Source organism: Solea senegalensis, linkage group LG17, assembly GCF_019176455.1.
Source record: "Solea senegalensis isolate Sse05_10M linkage group LG17, IFAPA_SoseM_1, whole genome shotgun sequence".
NCBI lineage: Eukaryota > Metazoa > Chordata > Actinopteri > Pleuronectiformes > Soleidae > Solea > Solea senegalensis.
The window spans coordinates 6365216-6383967 of record NC_058037.1 but is presented as its reverse complement, the minus strand read 5'-3'; the positions used below and the strand labels follow the sequence as shown (position 1 = coordinate 6383967).

General features: G+C 42.9%; 1 protein-coding gene across 2 annotated transcripts; it reads left to right on the top strand.

Annotated features, from left to right (window-relative positions):
- The first annotated feature begins 1253 nt into the window (after positions 1 to 1253).
- Positions 1254 to 18697, top strand: mfsd2b (major facilitator superfamily domain containing 2B). Of its 2 annotated transcripts, none has more exons than XM_044048395.1 (15): positions 1254 to 1360; positions 2143 to 2499; positions 6543 to 6668; positions 6777 to 6901; positions 10076 to 10199; positions 11736 to 11814; positions 11917 to 12098; positions 13330 to 13420; positions 14453 to 14574; positions 15093 to 15176; positions 15872 to 15955; positions 16120 to 16229; positions 17071 to 17214; positions 17449 to 17625; positions 18354 to 18697. In XM_044048395.1, the coding sequence occupies exons 1-15, from the start codon at positions 1343 to 1345 to the stop codon at positions 18400 to 18402; spliced, it is 1872 nt and encodes a 623-aa protein (XP_043904330.1). In that variant the 5' UTR covers positions 1254 to 1342; the 3' UTR covers positions 18403 to 18697. The 2 variants fall into 2 exon arrangements, with proteins under 2 accessions (XP_043904330.1, XP_043904331.1); XM_044048396.1 differs by lacking the exon at positions 1254 to 1360 and adding an exon at positions 1661 to 1784.
- The last annotated feature ends 55 nt before the right edge of the window (positions 18698 to 18752 follow it).

Sequence of the window (18752 nt, the reverse complement as noted above, 5' to 3'; positions counted from 1 at the left end):
GTATAAGAATTTATAATAAAGTAGTAAAAACCTATTTCCCTTTTCAGTGCACTCATCAACACTACTATTCTGGCTGTGATTCAAATGTTATAGAGTAACATTTGTATAGTAATAGAAAACCTGCCTTACAAAGTGGAGACTAAAGGGAGCTGACTTTTCAAGGGAGCCTGTTCAGGCTGGATGGAGGCGTAACAAAATTAATCCTCAAAGCATTTTGTTCTACAGGTTTGGTTACGCTGGAGTGATACCTGCACGGGCCGTTGGTGTATGAGTGACTGCAGCCAAGGTGTGGTAATCTCTATCATTACCAGGACATGTCTATGTCTATGCTGTCTGTGCAACTCCCACTCTCACAATTTAAAACTATTAAATTACTTCTTTATTTAATAAAGACAGTCTGTATATGGTTGGTTGTATACCAGACATGGAGTCTTAAACGTCAGTGGCACCATCACTATAATAAACAATTAGAAATGACTTAATTGTTACGATCAGTGGTGTTTTTAGAAAAGCAAAATATACATTTTAAAAATGTTTGTGCCTTTCTAGTGGAGAAAGATGATGCAGTGCCCTATAAGATGCCCTTGCAACTTTGTTTCCTATGCGTGCCGTTATGAAGTTTCTCCAATATCTGGAAATGATATTCAACGCTGTATAGAAAATGCCCATCTTGGTGATAGAAAGTGATGCTGTGCTGTAAATGATGTCCCTTTAAATGTATAGTGAGTGAACATAAATTATATGCTAGTGGTGCGTGCCCCACTTGTGTGTAGTAGGTGCCCTTTTAATCTTCTCCCCTGCTCTTCAGATGTCTGTGCATGCTACTGGTTACAATGGAAAATAATGTTGGATGCAGTGGAGGCATTACTTTTAATTACACTTACACCAAACTGCAATTTAGATGTTCACTCCAAATAACACCCCTCCATGATCCTTAATGTAAAGCTTGGCACCATGCTTTGTTCAATTCAAAGTGTAAAATGCCTTTTATTATAACATAAGAATCACTATAAATGATGATTTAAATTAAATAAAACCGTACTTATAGTTACTCCTTCTTATTATTACAGACAGTATACAAAGGCACACACACATTCAAATAAAATAAACTGTTTATCATCGCCCGGGGGATTTTGAGGCTTTAGTTCTTCTCCACACACACACTCACGCACACACGCACGCATGCATGCATACATGCAAGCGGCCACTGCAGGGCGCAGCTCCGTCACTGCAGACAGCGCGCGCTCCATCTCCATCCTCCGCAGTCTCACGCTCTCTCTCTCATCCGGACTATCAGAGCTCAAGAGTAACAGACTTTCAAACTGACGGACAGCTCCGGCTCATGTTCTATCAATCCAGGGTAAGATAGTATCTGTGTTGGTTTATTTGTTTATTGTTTTTTTGTTGTTTTTTTTGCAGAGTGCGCGCGGACGGTTGGATGCACACTCACACTAACAACACACACAGTTCAACGCGGGACATCGTCGCGCTGTGCGCTCCTGTTTGCTCTTTCTCAAGGTCTCACCACCTCACCAGCTGTGCAGACATGTCTGACACTGCAGATGATGATGCTTCCAACCTGGATGACTTTTAGGAGTCTCTCTCTCTCTCTCCCTCTCTGCCTCTCTCTCTCTACCCCCCGTGTTTTCCTTGTTGCATTCCTCTGCATCTGTATTCATATGTGCTGTTGTGCCATTTCCAAACAGCAAAGAGTCTTTGTCTGCGCTCACACATGTGTGTGCATTTATGTGTCTGCATTCTTTCAGCACATTCTTTGAATACAGGTATGAGTGTGTGTGTTTGTGCAGCCAATATGTGTGTGTTTCATTCCACACACTCACCAGGTCGTCTGTTGTAGATCATCTGTGTCATGGTTTGATTTTTTCATCTGCCATGACCAACAGTGCCATATTCAAAGTCACTGATGCTTGGTTTGAACATCAGAAAGTCTAGATCATGTTCTGTGTTTGGCAATTATTTGCGAGGTTGTTGTTATTTGTACAATTTGTGTGAAAAAAGCAGTTAAACAGGCGTACCTAATAAAATGGCCAGTAATTGTATGTATGTGCCTGCATTCTTCAGTGATGAAATATGCGCGTGTGTGTTAATTTCACACCCTTTCCCTTTGTGACCTCGTTCCAGATAAGAACAGCATGTGAAAGAATGACAGCAGAAAGCGGCAGAGTTGTCACAGAGGAGGAGCAGGAGGAGCTCCCGGCCTCTGGAGCCATCACACACGCCCAGCACACTCACACCCGGAGTCAAAGCCACATCCAGTTTCAGCCTCTGACCTACACCACCCAGTGGCAGACTGTTGCTCACACAAGGAGTCACAGCCACACTCACTTTGGCACTGCCTCACACACGCAGCCTCAGAAGTACGGCTGCCGCCTGTCACACAGTCTCTCAGCCATGACCAAGGGGGAGAAGGGAGTTCGAGGCTCTGTGGGGAAGTTCATCAAACCCACTGAACCACTGGTCCCCAAAAGTCCTCAGCAGGTAAGAGACACTTGTTTTGGTTCCTTTTTTGTATTGGTGTACAGGTTGTCATCATATTTAGTTGTAGTTTTTGTCACTCACACGACTGTCAGTCAATCAAAGTAAGTCAATCTGACGTGTTGCATTTGCAGCCTCACTCGGTTCTGAGTGATTCCCCCATGACTGGATGGAGAGAGGATGGAAAGTGTGATCTCTTTAGTTGCTTATCTGGTCGTGATTAATCGGCTGCATTGTTTTCCTGTGAACTGTAATCCGCCAGATTATGGGACTGAATGTGTGGAAGTTGATTGTTTTCATTTGGGAGAAGTGTGTCCACTGATGGGATGACCTGTTTGATGATTGCTTTCTTTTGTCTGACCCTGGGGCAACGTCAGTGGACTTTGGCGACGATGGGACAGTTGTGATCGGGGACATGATAGGAAACAAGACAGCTTACTCCTGTTTTTGCCAACACTGGCAGGCTGAGTTGACTTTCATGTCAGTTTTGTAGGGTCATGTTCATTTTATGAATGCCAATTTGGATAATATGCCATTTGTGTGTGATGAGCCAATGAAGTGGGCAACTCTCTCGTGTGTGAGACTGTGTTTTCATTCATGGCCCATAAAGAAATTCAAGTAAAGCAAATGAGAGAGAACCAAGCATTTAAATGCACTGTTGTCCCATCAGAGACTATATACTGCTGGAATGCAATAACACTGCAGTTATCCACTCATTCTCTGCTATAATGTGGCCCAGGTTGTCCTTTAGACTGAATTGACACATGATCTAAATAACCAGTTCTGCCACTGCCTTATTTCTGCCAAACCTCTGTCAAATACAAAGTCACATGAGCTTTGTTGTTGAGTGAAGTCAGTTTGTGCATGAAAAAAAAGTGGCTAATTGTATTCAGTCCTCACGGTTTTCAAAATATTTTGAAAATTGACGGAGACAGATACCGACAGATATGTCTGCCTTTGATCTATTTCCATTTATTATTTTCATTCACTGTTTTCCATGCTTTATCACAATATTCCATATTGTTTTGGTTGCCGACTGCTTCCACAGTTTGCCACCGATTTGGCCCATTCGGATTTGAAATGTTCAGCACATCAAAGACATCAGTGCGTTTATATTCTGCCCTTTTCCCCTAATGAAAATGAAAATAGGAAGTATACTATCCTGTGTGGTAGATCATAGGTCAAGATCAAAGGCAAAATAAACTTTCAACTTCTCATCAAAGACACCAGTATATATATGTATGCACACGTTTCTGTGGCTACTGTTAGATCACAGATCGAAATCAAAGGAGCACATATAATTTCATGACTGTTCAGCACTTACGCTGAATTTTTAACGAGTCATTTGCAATCTGAAACTTCTTACGGCCTGACGATGACAAGCACTGCGGAACAGCATCGCAGCTCTGAGGTAAGTAAAACATTGTCCTTTTGTGAATGAGACAGAATGATAGATCCACTCAGTAATGGGCCAACTGTCACAGCGAATTCCACATGAAGACTTTCCCCAATCCAATATGCTGCATTTTAAAGGGAATTCAAAAAAGGAAAAAAGACTGGTTATTATTCGATGTTCACCAGTCTGTCCCCGATTTTGAATTAAATCCTTGGGAGCTTAGGCAGCGCTGACATTTTAGCCGCTTGTTACTAGCGCTGACTTTTCCAATTTCTATTCCTAATTCATAGTCTTTGACGTTAACAAAACTACTGGACGTGACCATTATGACCATGTCACCAAATCGTTAGATAAACTGCTTTTTCATCCATTTTACCAGCTGAACACTGAGCACATGCATTTTATTCTGAGAATATAACTAAGCAGGATTTCTTCCCGCGCTTCCTTTCATTGCAGTGGAATTATCCTCAAATCCTTATTTTAATGACTTGCAGTGCAGGTCAGACATTTTAAACTGTTTTCCCCGCAGCAGTTAAGGGATTCATTAACTTAAGAGATTAGTCTTATCTGTCCTTGTTTCTTTGCTCGTCTGAACTTTGCCAATGCTCCTTTTACTTTGAGTCAGTTCTTCTATAACTGTGTATATGAGGGTTTGTGTGTGCATCCAGACAACAGTGGATGGGATATCCTGTTTATGCCTTTTTGATGATAAGAACTCTTAAAAGTGAGGGTTTGGAAGCGCAGAATAAGTGTTTGGAGTGATAGAAAGAGAGAGAGGGAGCAATGCTGTGTGCACTGAGTATTTTTGCACATCATCAGTTAAGCAGCGTTCTCCAGACACCAAAGACTTTGATTTTTCTCTCCAATTAGGGGTAATTGCAGTGAGAGTGGAAGAAGAGAGAGTTTTGAAGTCGGAACCGCCGCACAGCCTTTACTTACCTCTGACCCGCTTGTCTTGCGATTGAATAATTACACACCTCCCTCCTGGTAATTGTCATTCTCGAACCCCTCCATGTTTTGATGGGGCAAAAAAAGGAGGAAGAGAAAATGTGAGCCGGATAATAACAGTGCGCCGGTCGCGGCTGTGGTTACTTTGGTGATTTCCTTCTTTCATAAAGCTCTGAGGGGAGCAGCTGCGGGCCAAACGTGGGCCACGGGATATGGACTGACACTGTTTTCAGTGTGTGTGTGTGTACACTTGTATTTGTTACCTGTATTTGTTGAGATTTGACTTGTGGTTTGGTTACGGTTAAGGTTAAGATTAGGGATGAACTGGTTATGGTTAAGGTCAGGGGTAATGCTTTGTTGATGCTGTCCAAATGAATGGAAGTCAATTCAGAATCCTAAGAAGAAAAGCTGTGCAAGCGTATGTGTATGTGTGTGTGTGTGTGTGTGTCTGTCTGACACCAAAGGTTGAACGCAAAAGGGAAGAGTGAAATTGCAAAGGTTGATATGTGTGCAGTACACAGCCTCGGAGACAGTCGTAAATATTGGGCTCCCTAGACTGTGGTGTCTTGTCTTATTCATGTGTGAAGATGAAAGCGTGCCCTTCTCACTGCAGACACACACACACACACACACACACACACACACACAGTTACGTGACTGATGGGTTTAGCAGAGCTGAAGGGAAACAGAGCCTTGATGACTTGGTGGGTTTCTCAGGCTCCTGCATGTGCCTCAATGTCTGCTCGGATAGACCACAATGCAAACAGCCGAGGGTCTCCCTCTGATCCTCTATTTCTTACACACATACACACACACAAACACACACATATCTTTATTGAGTAGAATTCATTAGCAAGCACATGTATCATCGTGTGCACACCATTGCAAATAGATACATTTAGCACTGAAGCAACCATTTCCCTTTCCCCCGAATCACTGAGCTGCTGTGGAATGGTGATAATGAGGAAATGAAGCTATTTTGAGCACCTTACTGTAAATAGACATGGAACACGTTCAGATTATGGATGACTACACAATTATTTTCAAGTGACACACCTGAATTCACATGAGTAAGTCTGGGAAGGTTTCACACTGGTGTGGGGGAGCAGGAACTTTCTTGGAACAAAAGTTGAAGTTGAAAAAATAGAAGAGAGTCAGAGAGTACATTTTGGATTTTAGGACTCTTATTTTGAATACACACCTTGGGATTGTCGATTGCATAATGTCATTTTGTCAGCCAGTAAGCCTGAATAATTCAGTACGAACAGTATGACTTGTTATGTTGATGACGTTAACGCTGAGTCATTCGCACTTACCGCCTTTCAAAATGACACATTCTTTATGTACATTCCTGACTTCCCTTCGCAGAAATGAGAAAAGTAAATAATGGTAATAAATGGACACTGACTGTGATGTGATCATATTATTCTTGTACAAAATGCTTATTGGATGTAAATAACTACGTAACAACTACATGGCTTGCAAACAGTTTGTATCCTTATATTTACATTACACCACTTAAACAATTACAGGGTGCGTTCAGTGTCAACAATCGATGGCATCACTGATTTCTCACCTGGAATAAGAGTCTTCATGCTTGCAGAGCAGAAAAAGTCCATTTGCTCATCAGCAGCCTGTTCTACAAAGCCTCTGTAATCACATTAACTTCCCTCCTCCTCCTTTGTCCCCTTTTGTCTCACAGACCGACTTGAGCCAGAAGTTGTCGATATGCAACAAGTTGTGTTTCGCTATCGGCGGCGCACCAAAGGAGGTGGCTGCCAGCGCCACTGCCTTCTTCCTGCAGATCTACCTGCTCGATATTGCTCAGGTAAATGTGTTTTACGGTTTAAAGAGAGCAAGCGTTTCTCAGAGTCAGTGTGTGTGTGTGTGTGGTGAGTTTTTCTCACCTTCAGTCTGTCCCTGTTCTGCTCCACAGATCACAGCCTTCCAGGCCTCCATGGTGCTGTTCATCGGTAAAGCATGGGGAGCAGTGACCGACCCTGTCGTTGGGTTCTTCATTACGAAGAGCAGCTGGACCAAGATTGGCAGACTAATGCCTTGGTGAGCTCACTCCTCTCACTTTGTTTCTGTGTTTCTATTATTGCTGTTTCTCGTGCAATAGTCCTGTGATGTTTCTGTCGCTGTTATTGTTATTGTCTCTGCATTTCCATGTGGATTTCTTTCTTGGTTTGGGCTGAGCACCACTGAAATAATCAGATGACAGCATTATAGGGACGCTTCGCTGTTGCTGTCAGGGTATAGACACGAGAGAATATAATGAGATTCGATCATGTGGCTACAAACTGAAATGAATTCACAAAATCATACTGTTCGGCTGCATCTTCAGACAATAACGAGAAGTGTGGCGCTGTCACTCTACTCACTACATCATTGAAGAATCCACTGTAAATTTAAATATGTATGTTTTCTTTTTATTTCTTTATTTATTTACACAGTCTCCGTGGGCAAAATCATCCTCCTCTCATCCCCCAGTAAACACACGGTGCTGATGACTGTGATTTGTTGACGGGGGATGAGACAGGTTTTGGTTTGCTCACACTCTCTCAGACATAACTGTGGCCAGCGATGATTGTGTGAAACTGCGAGCAAAACAAACAAAAGTGTGCTTCAGACAGATTTGTTGTAACGATACTCGGGCCTGCACCTCTCACCTGAGGATTAAGCTGCGTAAACAACCACTCGGCTTTAACGACGCTGCTCCTGACGCTCCCTCTGATGAGCTATGTATACTGCGTGCTGCTTTAAGGGCGTGGGTCACTTTTGGACTTTTCAAGCCAGACAACAACTCCGTTGCCAAGAAAGTACACTGGCACATTTTCATGAATTTGCTGCTACTGTGCAGCTGGGTGACATTTGATCACGTCTGTGTCGCTCCTCAGTTCATCCAGCTTTCTTCTTCTATGGTAGAACAATGGTACCAGTGTCTCATGGCCCTTAAAGAGCAGTGTTAGGTTTGTGTTCACATTTTGGATTATGAAGCCATTACTGCATTTTTAGTCCATCACCAGTCCCAGAGATGATTCTATAATCAGCTGTGTTGTGTCTCTGTGTGTGTGTCCCACACTAGTGTGACATTAACAGTAATTACACAGCCTGATGCCTTTTGCACATTATAAACCTTAACTTATACACCAGCTGACGGTGCTTGAAGGGACAAGTCCACTGGGGCTGGCCAGTCGCACTCAGCAGCGGGCAGATGCTCCATGCTGCTAAATCAGCTTTGATTATTCTGGGAGGCTGTAGGTGTGTGTGTGTGTGTGTGTGTGTTCTTGCCTCGTGTTGTTTTTCCACATGAATATTTTCTGTGGTAGGAATCTTAATTGCACGGTTCATCGATGTTTGCGATGCGAGTGCGAGCAACTCAGTTTCGCCCACTTTGGAAAGTCCCCTCGGCCCATGTCACATCCACAGCCAGACATAAAGTGATTTGTATCTTTGTGTGGAATTCTTAAGGATGTAGTCACTTTGCCCACTATGCCCCTTTGGGTGTTGCAATGCTTATTATTTTGTGATTAGGATCATGCCCCATCCCTGTGGCAAGGAAAAGCACAGGAAGTGTTTTCTTCCGTGTGACAGCGATGGCGTATGAGTGGTGGAAGAAGTGCTACTTTACTTAAACTGTAATGAAATTATATTGTTCTCAGTCCTGTAACTGATTTGAGTATACAATATGCTTCATGATTACACTGTCAGCAAACGCAAGGCAAATTTTTATATTCTTGCTGACTCTTTACTTCTTTATTCAGTTAGTTTTACCCAGAGTCAGAAGAGTGGTGGTTTTGAGAGGATTAATGAGAAAGATAGAAAGATAGAAAGGTCTTTGGACTTTTTCGTATTATTTTGCTCTGGCTGTAGGAATTATGTCTTTTATTTGGTGTCAGGGAGTTTTTGTTCCTCCATTTACATTTGGAGTAATGCAGTATTGTGTGCAATAAAGGCTTTTGACAAGAAATTTTAATATCAAAATAATTAATAATGTTACCGCCAAGGCTATCAATTCAATGTGGTGAAATAAAAAGTAATTACTAGTATCTACTAGCGCAGCGAAAGTGGTTACTAATTTCCACCACAGACACACACGCTCTCACCTACCAAGTCCCTCTGTCCCGCTGCACATCATCCACAGTTAATTAACATGCTGGGAGTGTCCCAGACAAGTCAGTGAGGAGACAGTTGTAAGTGCCAACCTCCCCTGACTTAATTAAGACTGTGCAGATGATCAGTGCAGGTGTGACGGTGTGTTGGTGAGAAGGTATGCGAGTGATTTCGCTCTCTGCCCTGAACACAGTCATCTTGCAGGAACATTCTAACTGTCCCATTCACCCCGGGACCCTTTCATCACTCCCATGACCAATGCGGTCAATACTGCAGCACCAGCGTTGTCAGCCCGCCTTTGTTTAAACAAACAATCGGGAGGAGAGTGAGGCGGTCGGGCTGGACAGTGCTAGAAAGAAACCGCGATTGGCCTCTACCTCTTCTCTCTCTTTAGCGTAGAGGAGGTTAGAGGTGACACAGTCACCTACATTCCACCAGGGCCTTTATTTTAACCCGCAGATGTGCTGCTCTGCCAAGAACCGCTGACAAAAGAAAAGGGAGAGGAGGTCGGCTGATATATTGGTGTTTTTGTCAGACGCTTGCTCATCCGTAATCTGCACTTTACTCGTGGCTTTGAAACACACAGCTGTTTGCTTTAACCATAATGACATATACAAGTTGTTTACTCATGAATTATACATGGCCCACACACTGTATCGCTCCAAGTCTTGAGAAAAACACAGCGCAGCATATTGGCCCAATGGTTTGCTTCGGTGTGTGGTGCATTTTTCTGCATTTTTGAATAAGCATGCATGTGTGTTATTGTGGTAGTTCCCTGCTTGCGTGTCCCTCCCAGGACAGATTCCTATCGTACTTACAGCAACATAATCATCGAGCTGTCAGCTTAGTCCCACTGTAATCTGCTAGAAATATGGCCTGATTTTAACAGTGCTTTGAAAATGACATAACACAACCACTGTCATCCATATTCCGACAGTTTAAAATACTGGCTGCAGCTGATTTTAAATAACCTAGCACCACAAAAGACATTGAGATACTTTTCTTCTTTTTTTCAGGATAAGAAAAACGTAATCAAAAACTGTTTAACTTCTTGTCTCTTCTTCACTAATTCTATACGTTTGAGCATTGATCTCACCTAACACACCTTTGTGTTCTCAGGATGGTGGGCTGCACTCCGTTTTTGGTGGTCTCCTACTTCTACCTCTGGTTTGTTCCTCCTTTCATCAACAGCAGGTTCATGTGGTACCTGGGATTTTATTGCCTCTACCAAACCCTTGTCACAGTAAGTTCCCTCACCGTCCCCTGCACTTGTTATTTGAGGTTTTTAAGAAACACACACACACACACCCTCCAGCAGGGCTGCAGTACAGTAGGAGAGATGCTACAAAAGACATATCAAGTAACGACGAGGAGATAAAAGCGATGATTGAAGCAGCTCAGAGTCTACAAATGACACATTACATAACATAGAGATGAAATGCAGCAAACACGGGGAGCAATAAAGTTTAAAGTGAGGATGATTGCAGACATCGCTTGCCAGCCACCGACAGCTCCTGGTGAGATTTACACTTTGATTTGTGAGACATGGAGCAGATTAGAGCCCAGAGCTCTCAGATACCTCACCTCAAAGTGGAAGTGTACTTATTTAGTTTGCCTTTTGTTATTATGTTCCAGACCATTCATCTCTCGGCTCTGCTCTGCTCTGGAGTAACCCATATAACATGTGCCACAGAGCATGTAGACCACGACAGCCACACTGTGGCGAGCTGTAATGGCATGTCATTCTAACTACTTGATAAGTATATGGTCGGTCTTGCCAGGAACCTCTCGCTGGGTAAATGCTGGTTACCACTTTTAGCCTCCCATCATTGTCTCTGGGTATGTGTTTGTGTGGAGTTTTTGCTGGGAAAGGCCAGCTACTATCATCCAGAGGGTCACAGTCTGTAAACAGAGGTCAGAGCACCATAGGTTGTCCGTCTGCGGCACACTACAAACTCACCGCGGCTTTCCAATCGAATGGATCAGTCCTCGCTTCCACCATGGTGCGACAGTTTTCCTTGCGTTTGCATCCAGCAAAGGCCATGCCGTATAGGGGCAGCGGCTAAAAAAACTCCGCTCTCCGCCGCGTTTATTTCCATCGTGGCTGTGCATGCTTGTTTGGCCACAGTGCTGACTGAGCCCTTGTGTAAATTACAAAGTGAGGCAGAACTCGGTTTTCCTCGCCTATTCTCTGGGAGAGGTGGTGAGGAAGGAGAAAACAGATCTAAGGGTTTGCCAACATGGAAACTGCAGAGATTGCGTTTGAGATATATATATATATATATATATATATACATGTATATATACATATACATATGCTTTTACAGTGGAACATGTAGATAAAAGACATCTAAACATATCTAGGGTGTTCCCATCTGATTGTGAGCCAAAAGTTAAGAAGCTAACAAGGCTAAAAGTCAGTCAGCCCTGATTGTGATAGCTGTGAGGCTGTGTTTAGTGCTGTGGGCTAAATGTTAAAGCCCTGCTTCAGCTCCCAATGGCTGTAATAACAACATTTTAGGTATAATATTTGCTGTCAAATTTAAATATTCCGTTATAAGCCAAGTAAAGTCTTACATAACAGTCAGAACCACAGTGAAGCCCCAATATCCCGAGGATTCATCCTCTAGGGAACAAGAGCGTTAGTGCACAGTTGTAGAGATATTTCGGGCTGACACCTTAATGTGACCTTAATGTGACCTCTGCTGCTGTTTGACTGCTACTGTGCTTGATTTTTGTTTGACCTAAACCACGACTGTTTCTTTCTGCTCCTCTTCAGTGTTTCCACGTGCCTTACTCTGCTCTCACTATGTTCCTGAGTACAGACCAGAAGGAGCGAGACTCAGCCACTGCTTACCGTAAGGTTTTTTTTTTCTTTTCATACGACCCAACAATTATTGGTCAGTTTTTTCAATACCGGAACCTGTCGAAGCGGTGCTAAAAGAATCGTTTGGTCACAGGAATGACGATGGAGGTTCTGGGCACACTTTTGGGAGCTGCCATCCAGGGCCAGATTGTGGCCAGCGCTCACACTCGGAAGCACTGCCGAACTCACAACGTGTCCGCGGGTTACCTTGGCAACAGCAGTGGGGCAGAGGTCGTCAAGAGCCTGGTGCACTCCCAGGAATACCTGTCACATGCTGTAAGTATCACAGTGCCCAGCCGTGGGTCCAGGTGTGCTCAAACTAGGCCACATTGTTGGCTCAAAAATATCTTGTCATCACCCCTCTCACTTTACTTATGGCCGTGTGTACACAAGGAGGTTTACTTTTCCTAAAAATCTGAATGAAAAGGAGGATTGTTGGAATATGGGACCATATGACAGAAAGGGTACAGGTTCTGACATCCAAAATGGCTCCACGTTTTAACCCATGGATTTGAAAGGAGACGCCACTGTTTGATATGTGAACCCGACTTCCTGAGCCCGCTCCGCTCACACAAAACCACAAAGGGGGGTTCCTCCCTCACATCATTACACTGAGGGGTCTCCACAGTCGTCTGTAAGTCATTAGGCCTATTTATATCTCACCCAGGACATTTCAGCGCGCCTCATATTCGGTACGTTGGAAATATTCGCCTTTTACTTCAAGGCGACTGCACTGTAACACCTTCAAGTTGGAGGGAAAGAGCCATAATATAGGACACATTGACGACTGCTGCTGCGAGTTTGATCACGTGACTTTTCATGAAGATGAAACAAGCCAAAGTCCAGACTCTCCTATGTTGGATTTTGGTTGTGCCGCAGCTATTTGGGTTTCAAATGGCTCCCTTTCCAATGGATTATGGGTGAACCCAATCAGGGGCAACCCACTCACCACGCCAAGCCCTCTGCCGCCACCCGCTAAATTCCTCCGTGGTCACTGGTGAGGGTGGCACACTGTCTGAGTCTGCCCTCGGAAACAGGGAGTGTTTGATGTGCATAAATAATAATGAACCGCCGGGGTTGAGCCACATGGAAAAATTGCAAACAAACAGAGGTTGTTTAAGGCAGAGCAGTTCCTGTCGGCGCGCGGCACAGAGGCTGTATTTTGGGATGCAGCGCTTACTTGAGGTTTCTTCCTGTTTATACTCGTATTTGCACGGTGCGTGTGATGTGTGTGAGTTTAAACTGCATGCGGAAAAAACAACAACACGGAAAGTCACAGCCAGTCAATCATCCAGTGATGAGTTTTAAAAGAGGGAAAAGCTGGAGGAAACTAAAAGAACTCAACCCCCGCGCAGGATAGAAACTGACACTTGCAGTGTTTCCTCAGCAGATGTATAGAAATCTGTTATTTATGAAAATGATGAATTAAAGATTGAGGAAAGGCTCAGAATAGATTGGGAAAGGGATAAATCAATGTAGGTTACATGTTTGTTCTGTCTCTCCACAGAAAGAGGTGTACATGATAGCCGCTGGTGTCATTGGAGGAGTATTTGTCGTCTGCACAGTGTTGATGTTCCTCGGAGTCAAAGAGAAAGATGGTGAGGCTTTTTTTTGGGTCTGTGAACAGAAAATGAGCCTCGGGTAATTGACTTAAGGGTTTTATTCAGCAAAAACACCCAGCATGAACTGGTCCCACCAGGTTGTATACTGACATTTTCTGCATTTTAAATCACACATAAAGGGTCACATGTTTGAATTCTGTAACACTCTTTTGGGCAAAGATTGGCACCAAAACACCAGCAGCTGTGTAGGATTTATTAATAATCAGAATCAAATAAACTGTGGAAAAATAAAGGAAAAAAACTAAACTAGACTAGACTTGAGTTTACAAACAAAAGACGAAACAGGCTTGGGCTCTGACGTGTTCTCTGGAAAGCATAAACGACACACTGGCAAAAGACAAAGGAACTGGGGCCCCTTTATAGGGGAGAGGGAATCAAGGGCAGGTGCGAGTGATTACTTCAGGATCACCAGGTGAAGTGCATGAGGGAATTAGGGCACATGTGCCAAAACAACTGAGGAAACTATGAGACAGGAAGACATGACATTTACCAAAATAAAGGAGGAAGTGAAAATCAAACCCAACACCAAAAGTGACAAGAACTTAACGTGACTTTAAACCTAAACTAACACGATAACTAAACTCAGCAGAACAAAAACACTAACAAAGCTGACGCTTCGTGACACAGTATTATTAGGTAGGAATATTGAGTTTGTTAGAGGACATTTTTAGACATTAATTTTGCTTTTTTGTGCAATTTTAATGTCTATTAGGGCATATAACATTACATATTTCCAATACCTTTATTAGCAGGCATAAAAATGTGTTCCTTGTTCCTTGCAAGTGTCCCTGTCTTTGGAAATCTGCCATTCTCTGATCTTTACTACGCCATAAATGACAGCTCTCAGTGGGACAAGCAGCATCCACTGCATTGCAGGGGCAGTTCCAGGATTGTCAGGGAGAAACTCCATCGACTGTCTCTCTCTCTTTCTGTCTCTCTCTCTCTCTGTCTGCATGTTATTCGATACGCTGCACACTCACACTGTGATTCCACGTGTAACTGTTTCAGATCCGTACGGCCTGAGGACAGAGAAGCACGTGTCGTTCTATAAGGGCTTCACCCTGGTGATGCGACACGGGCCGTACCTCATTCTGACCGCCGCGTTCCTCTTCATCACTGTCGCCATTCAGGTAAATGCACATTTATTTAGGCAGCACTTCTCAGACAGCACACTACACATTACAGTAAATGGAGGCCGCTCTGGATCCTGACGATGCAGGAGTTCTCCTGGCGCTCAATGCTGATTTGATCAATGCAGAAGAGCACTTACTGAAAGCTCTGTTTTAAGTCTCAGGACTCTTGAGCGTGGCACCAGACCTGCACACGCTTTCTCTTCGTCTGTCACTCGTAGACAGATGCTTCACGTTTGACACCTCAGGTTTGGACTGCTGAAATTCTATCAGACTTCCCCAGTTTCGCATCAGATCTATTTCTGTGTAGTTTTGCTGCTCTCCTCTCAGAGGATTTGTCACTTGTCATCGGCCGTATCTGAGCTGGAAATAAATCACAGCAGAGAAAGTAACACACGCCAGCAGATTCTCCAGTCACTCCACTTGGCACTCGGCACAGCGAGCCGAGTGACCAGTTAAGATGCTGAGCAGACGAGACAGGAGTGGACGTCTGAATGTTTGATCTCTGTTCTCTGCAGCTGATACAGAGCAACTTTGTCCTCTTCTGCACCTACGCTGCCGACCTGAGGGACCACTTCCAGAATATTGTGCTGACCATCCTGGTGAGTTCAGCTAAGTAGCACTGGTTCACCTCACAAGCCCCCAAACATCTGCAGACAAGTAGACACACATGCACACATAACATGACTGAATACTATGAAATGCATTACTTATTTATTGGAATATTTTTGTCACGTTGTTCTGTAAGTTCATGCATTTTCATATATATATATACATGTATATATATATATATATATATACAAGTATATATTGTCATCATTTAAACTTAAAATATGTTCCCAATTACTAGCTGTTAGGCGAATACATAGGCTTCTGGTTTCAAAACAAAGTCCCATTTCGAAGCCTCAAGATTTGACCAGCGCCTTAACAGCAACTGGACATTCATGGATGTCACCTACAATGAGACTCTCATGAGATGAATCCAGCTGTCAATCATACTGGTGTTCACTCATATGTGTTCTATCATCTATTTTCCTCTGAATGGAAACATAATTGACATAATTCTCTATCGAAGAAGATCTTAAACTAGTAAGTTTAACTCCTTCAGGAATTGCTCACTGATTTTCCCATAGAATTCCATTCAAATGGTTTTATTTTTGCAACCAGTAGTTGCTCTCACTCCCTGGTGGCTTTTCAGTACATTCATACTTCTGGGTTGACCTCAGGCCACAACAAAGAAGACTACGTCCTGTTATGCTCATATACTGTATTTGTGACACCTGATGTTTCTTTGCAGGCTTCTGCAGTGATCAGTATTCCACTGTGGCAGTGGTTCCTGCAAACTTTTGGGAAAAAGACAGCAGCGTTTTGTGGCATTACTGTGAGTATTCTGCTTTTATTTTATTTTGTGCCAGAATAGTAACTATTAAGCTGTTATGTTTGCGCCACCTTGTGGGCAAAGGTGGAAGTGTTTGATTCCCAAACATACGCTTGAAAGAAAAGAAGAAAAATAAATGACAGAATATCTCTGCTGTGTTCATGCAGTGGATCCTGCCGTTCACCTTGATGCTGGTCCTCATCCCTAACGTGGTGGTGGCCTATGTCGTTGCCGTCTCCTCTGGACTCAGTGTGGCTGCCTCGCTCCTCATGCCATGGTAAAACATCTTACATTAGACTGTGATCAAGTGGATTAAAAGACTCTAAGAATCTGTTTTTATCAACTTTATGAAAAGGTGTCTTCCACCAGTGTACGTTAGGAAAAACCTTTTAAAAAAAGGAATTAGTGTGAATAGTATTTCTTATTCTTCAATATCCACTAAACGTCTGACTTTGTTTGTGTACGTCCAGTCCTTCTAGATGTTTGCCCGTGCTCTCAATGTTTGATTGATACGAAGTGTAATTATTTAATCCACAACAGTGCACCAACATGTCATTAGTGGTGACTTGGTGCCTTGAGGGCCACGTCCACTCACCCAGGTCATGCCACAGTCTGGCATGATGTCATTTTTTAAAAGAATTAAAGGCTGCATCGAGTGCATACACTGTAAATCATCTTTACTATCACACAATTAATACATGTACAAAGGTAAAACAGTCTTTACCTCCTCCTTTTTTTACAGCTGAATCTATTCCTCACTCATCTCTTGCCCCTGCCCTAAAACCCCAAATTACAGGGGCCTGTCGTACGGACATGTTTATCTTGGAAGAGGCTGATTGTTTATCCAGTCTGAGGCCCGGGACATGTGGTATCGCCCACTGCTCATCATCTAATCATGTTATTAGCTCTGTAATTTTAGCCCACCAGTTTATCAGAGAGCTATAAGTAGGCCCCACATCATCAGCTGCGACGCGATTAAAGTATAAACTAGAGAGTATAAACGGGCTGAGACACACATCAGCTTAAAGTTTTTACCATGCCTCAGAGAACAACGGCCACATGCTCACAAAAACAATAGTCAAATCATTCATTTCTCCCTGTGTGTGTGTGTGATCCAGGTCTATGCTGCCAGATGTGGTGGATGACTTCAGACTGGCTAACCCCTACTCTAAAGGTCATGAAGCCATCTTCTACTCATTCTACGTCTTCTTCACCAAGTTTGCTGCAGGCATCTCCCTGGGAGTGTCCACCCTCTGTCTGGAGTAAGTCTGCATTAATATCACACACACACTGCATGATGCTCTGTATCTGGACATCCTGTGTCATGATGTATTGTAAAAAAACAAAACAAAAAAAGAAACACATTAAGCCCTTACGTGATGCATAATTGATAACGCAGCGGGTGTTGAGTTTGCACACTTACAGTGTTGCAGCATCAGGCTGGATGTCGATTCCTGTAATGTGTTTTTATATAGTCTCTGTGTGTGTGTGTGTAGGTTTGCAGGGTATGACACTGGTGCCTGCAAACAGCCAGCTGCTGTAGTTTACACCCTGAAGCTGCTGATTGGTGCTGCTCCAGTGGCCTTCATTGTGACTGGCTTGGTGATCCTCCTCCTCTATCCCATCAGTGAAGATGTCAGGCTCCGCAATAAACTCTGCCTGGAGGAGCTACGGTGAGCAGAAATATGAATATACACCTGTAAGAGAAACACAAACAAAACAATGCCAGTGTCTCGACATGACATACTCCAAAGTGACCTCAAACAGAAACTATGTTTCGTGACATAGTCCAACCGTTTACAGCTTCTGTATGTCTAACACTTGACAGTCTTCAGCTGTAATCAGCATAGGGTGAAATCATTTGGCAATGGCTTGAATGTAATGTTTTTTTCCATTTACAGAGGCTATAAGAATGTGCAATATCAAGTGTCTTGTATCCTCATTTCCAGCACAACCTATAGGCAATCTTGTTTCCCCCCATTTTCACCAACTATATAAACACACCTGAGGAAAAATTTATTAATTAATTACATTTGTGAAATTTGGAAAAACGTCACATTTCAAAGTTCTCTTGGCCTATTTTGTGACTTCTGCACTATAAAAAATAAACATATGCGAGAACAACGCATAAGCAGATGAAAAAAATGCATTTTGTAAAGCCTGAAGTTGTGACTTACCCCCAGGATGTCCATATAAGGAGTTGTGTATTATTCCCACAGTGGGAGGTGCACCTGTGAGCACTAAGGGTTAATTAACATTTAAAAGTTACGATCATACACAAACATACATATATTTATTTTGGCTGATAAACCGTCCTAAATGTTACACACTGGATCTGCACCTGTGAAGTCAGGATATTTTTCCTCATCTAACATGTCACTTGCATCGTTGTCTCTCACAGGAAACAAAGCATCAGCTCCAGAACGATGGAAGATTTGAATAACGTGTGACTCCAAAATGGCGTCCGAAAAAGCCACATATTCCAGTGATGCCGCTGGAAGTTTGTTGACTAGTGTATATTACACTGATAAAATAGTTAAACTTATTTTAATGTAAACATTCTTTGTTGCATTTTCCACATGTACTAGATTGTCATCTTGGATTTTGAAATATATAAGATTACCTAATTTATATAAATGAATGTATATTGTTATTTGCTGTGTTTAGCTCTACAACACTGTTATTTATTTATGATGTGTAATTACAAAGAGTTGATATGGAATAAATGTTGTTGTAGACAATAAATGTGTTGTTTTTTTTGCTAAGGAGGTGATAGAAGAATAAAATAAGTAACACACAG

Excerpts from the sequence above, each read along its gene's own strand:
- mfsd2b (XM_044048395.1), top strand. Across the intron at positions 2,500-6,542 it reads TCCCCAAAAGTCCTCAGCAG|ACCGACTTGAGCCAGAAGTT; the intron begins GTAAGAGACACT and ends TTTGTCTCACAG. Across the intron at positions 12,099-13,329 it reads AGGAATACCTGTCACATGCT|AAAGAGGTGTACATGATAGC; the intron begins GTAAGTATCACA and ends GTCTCTCCACAG.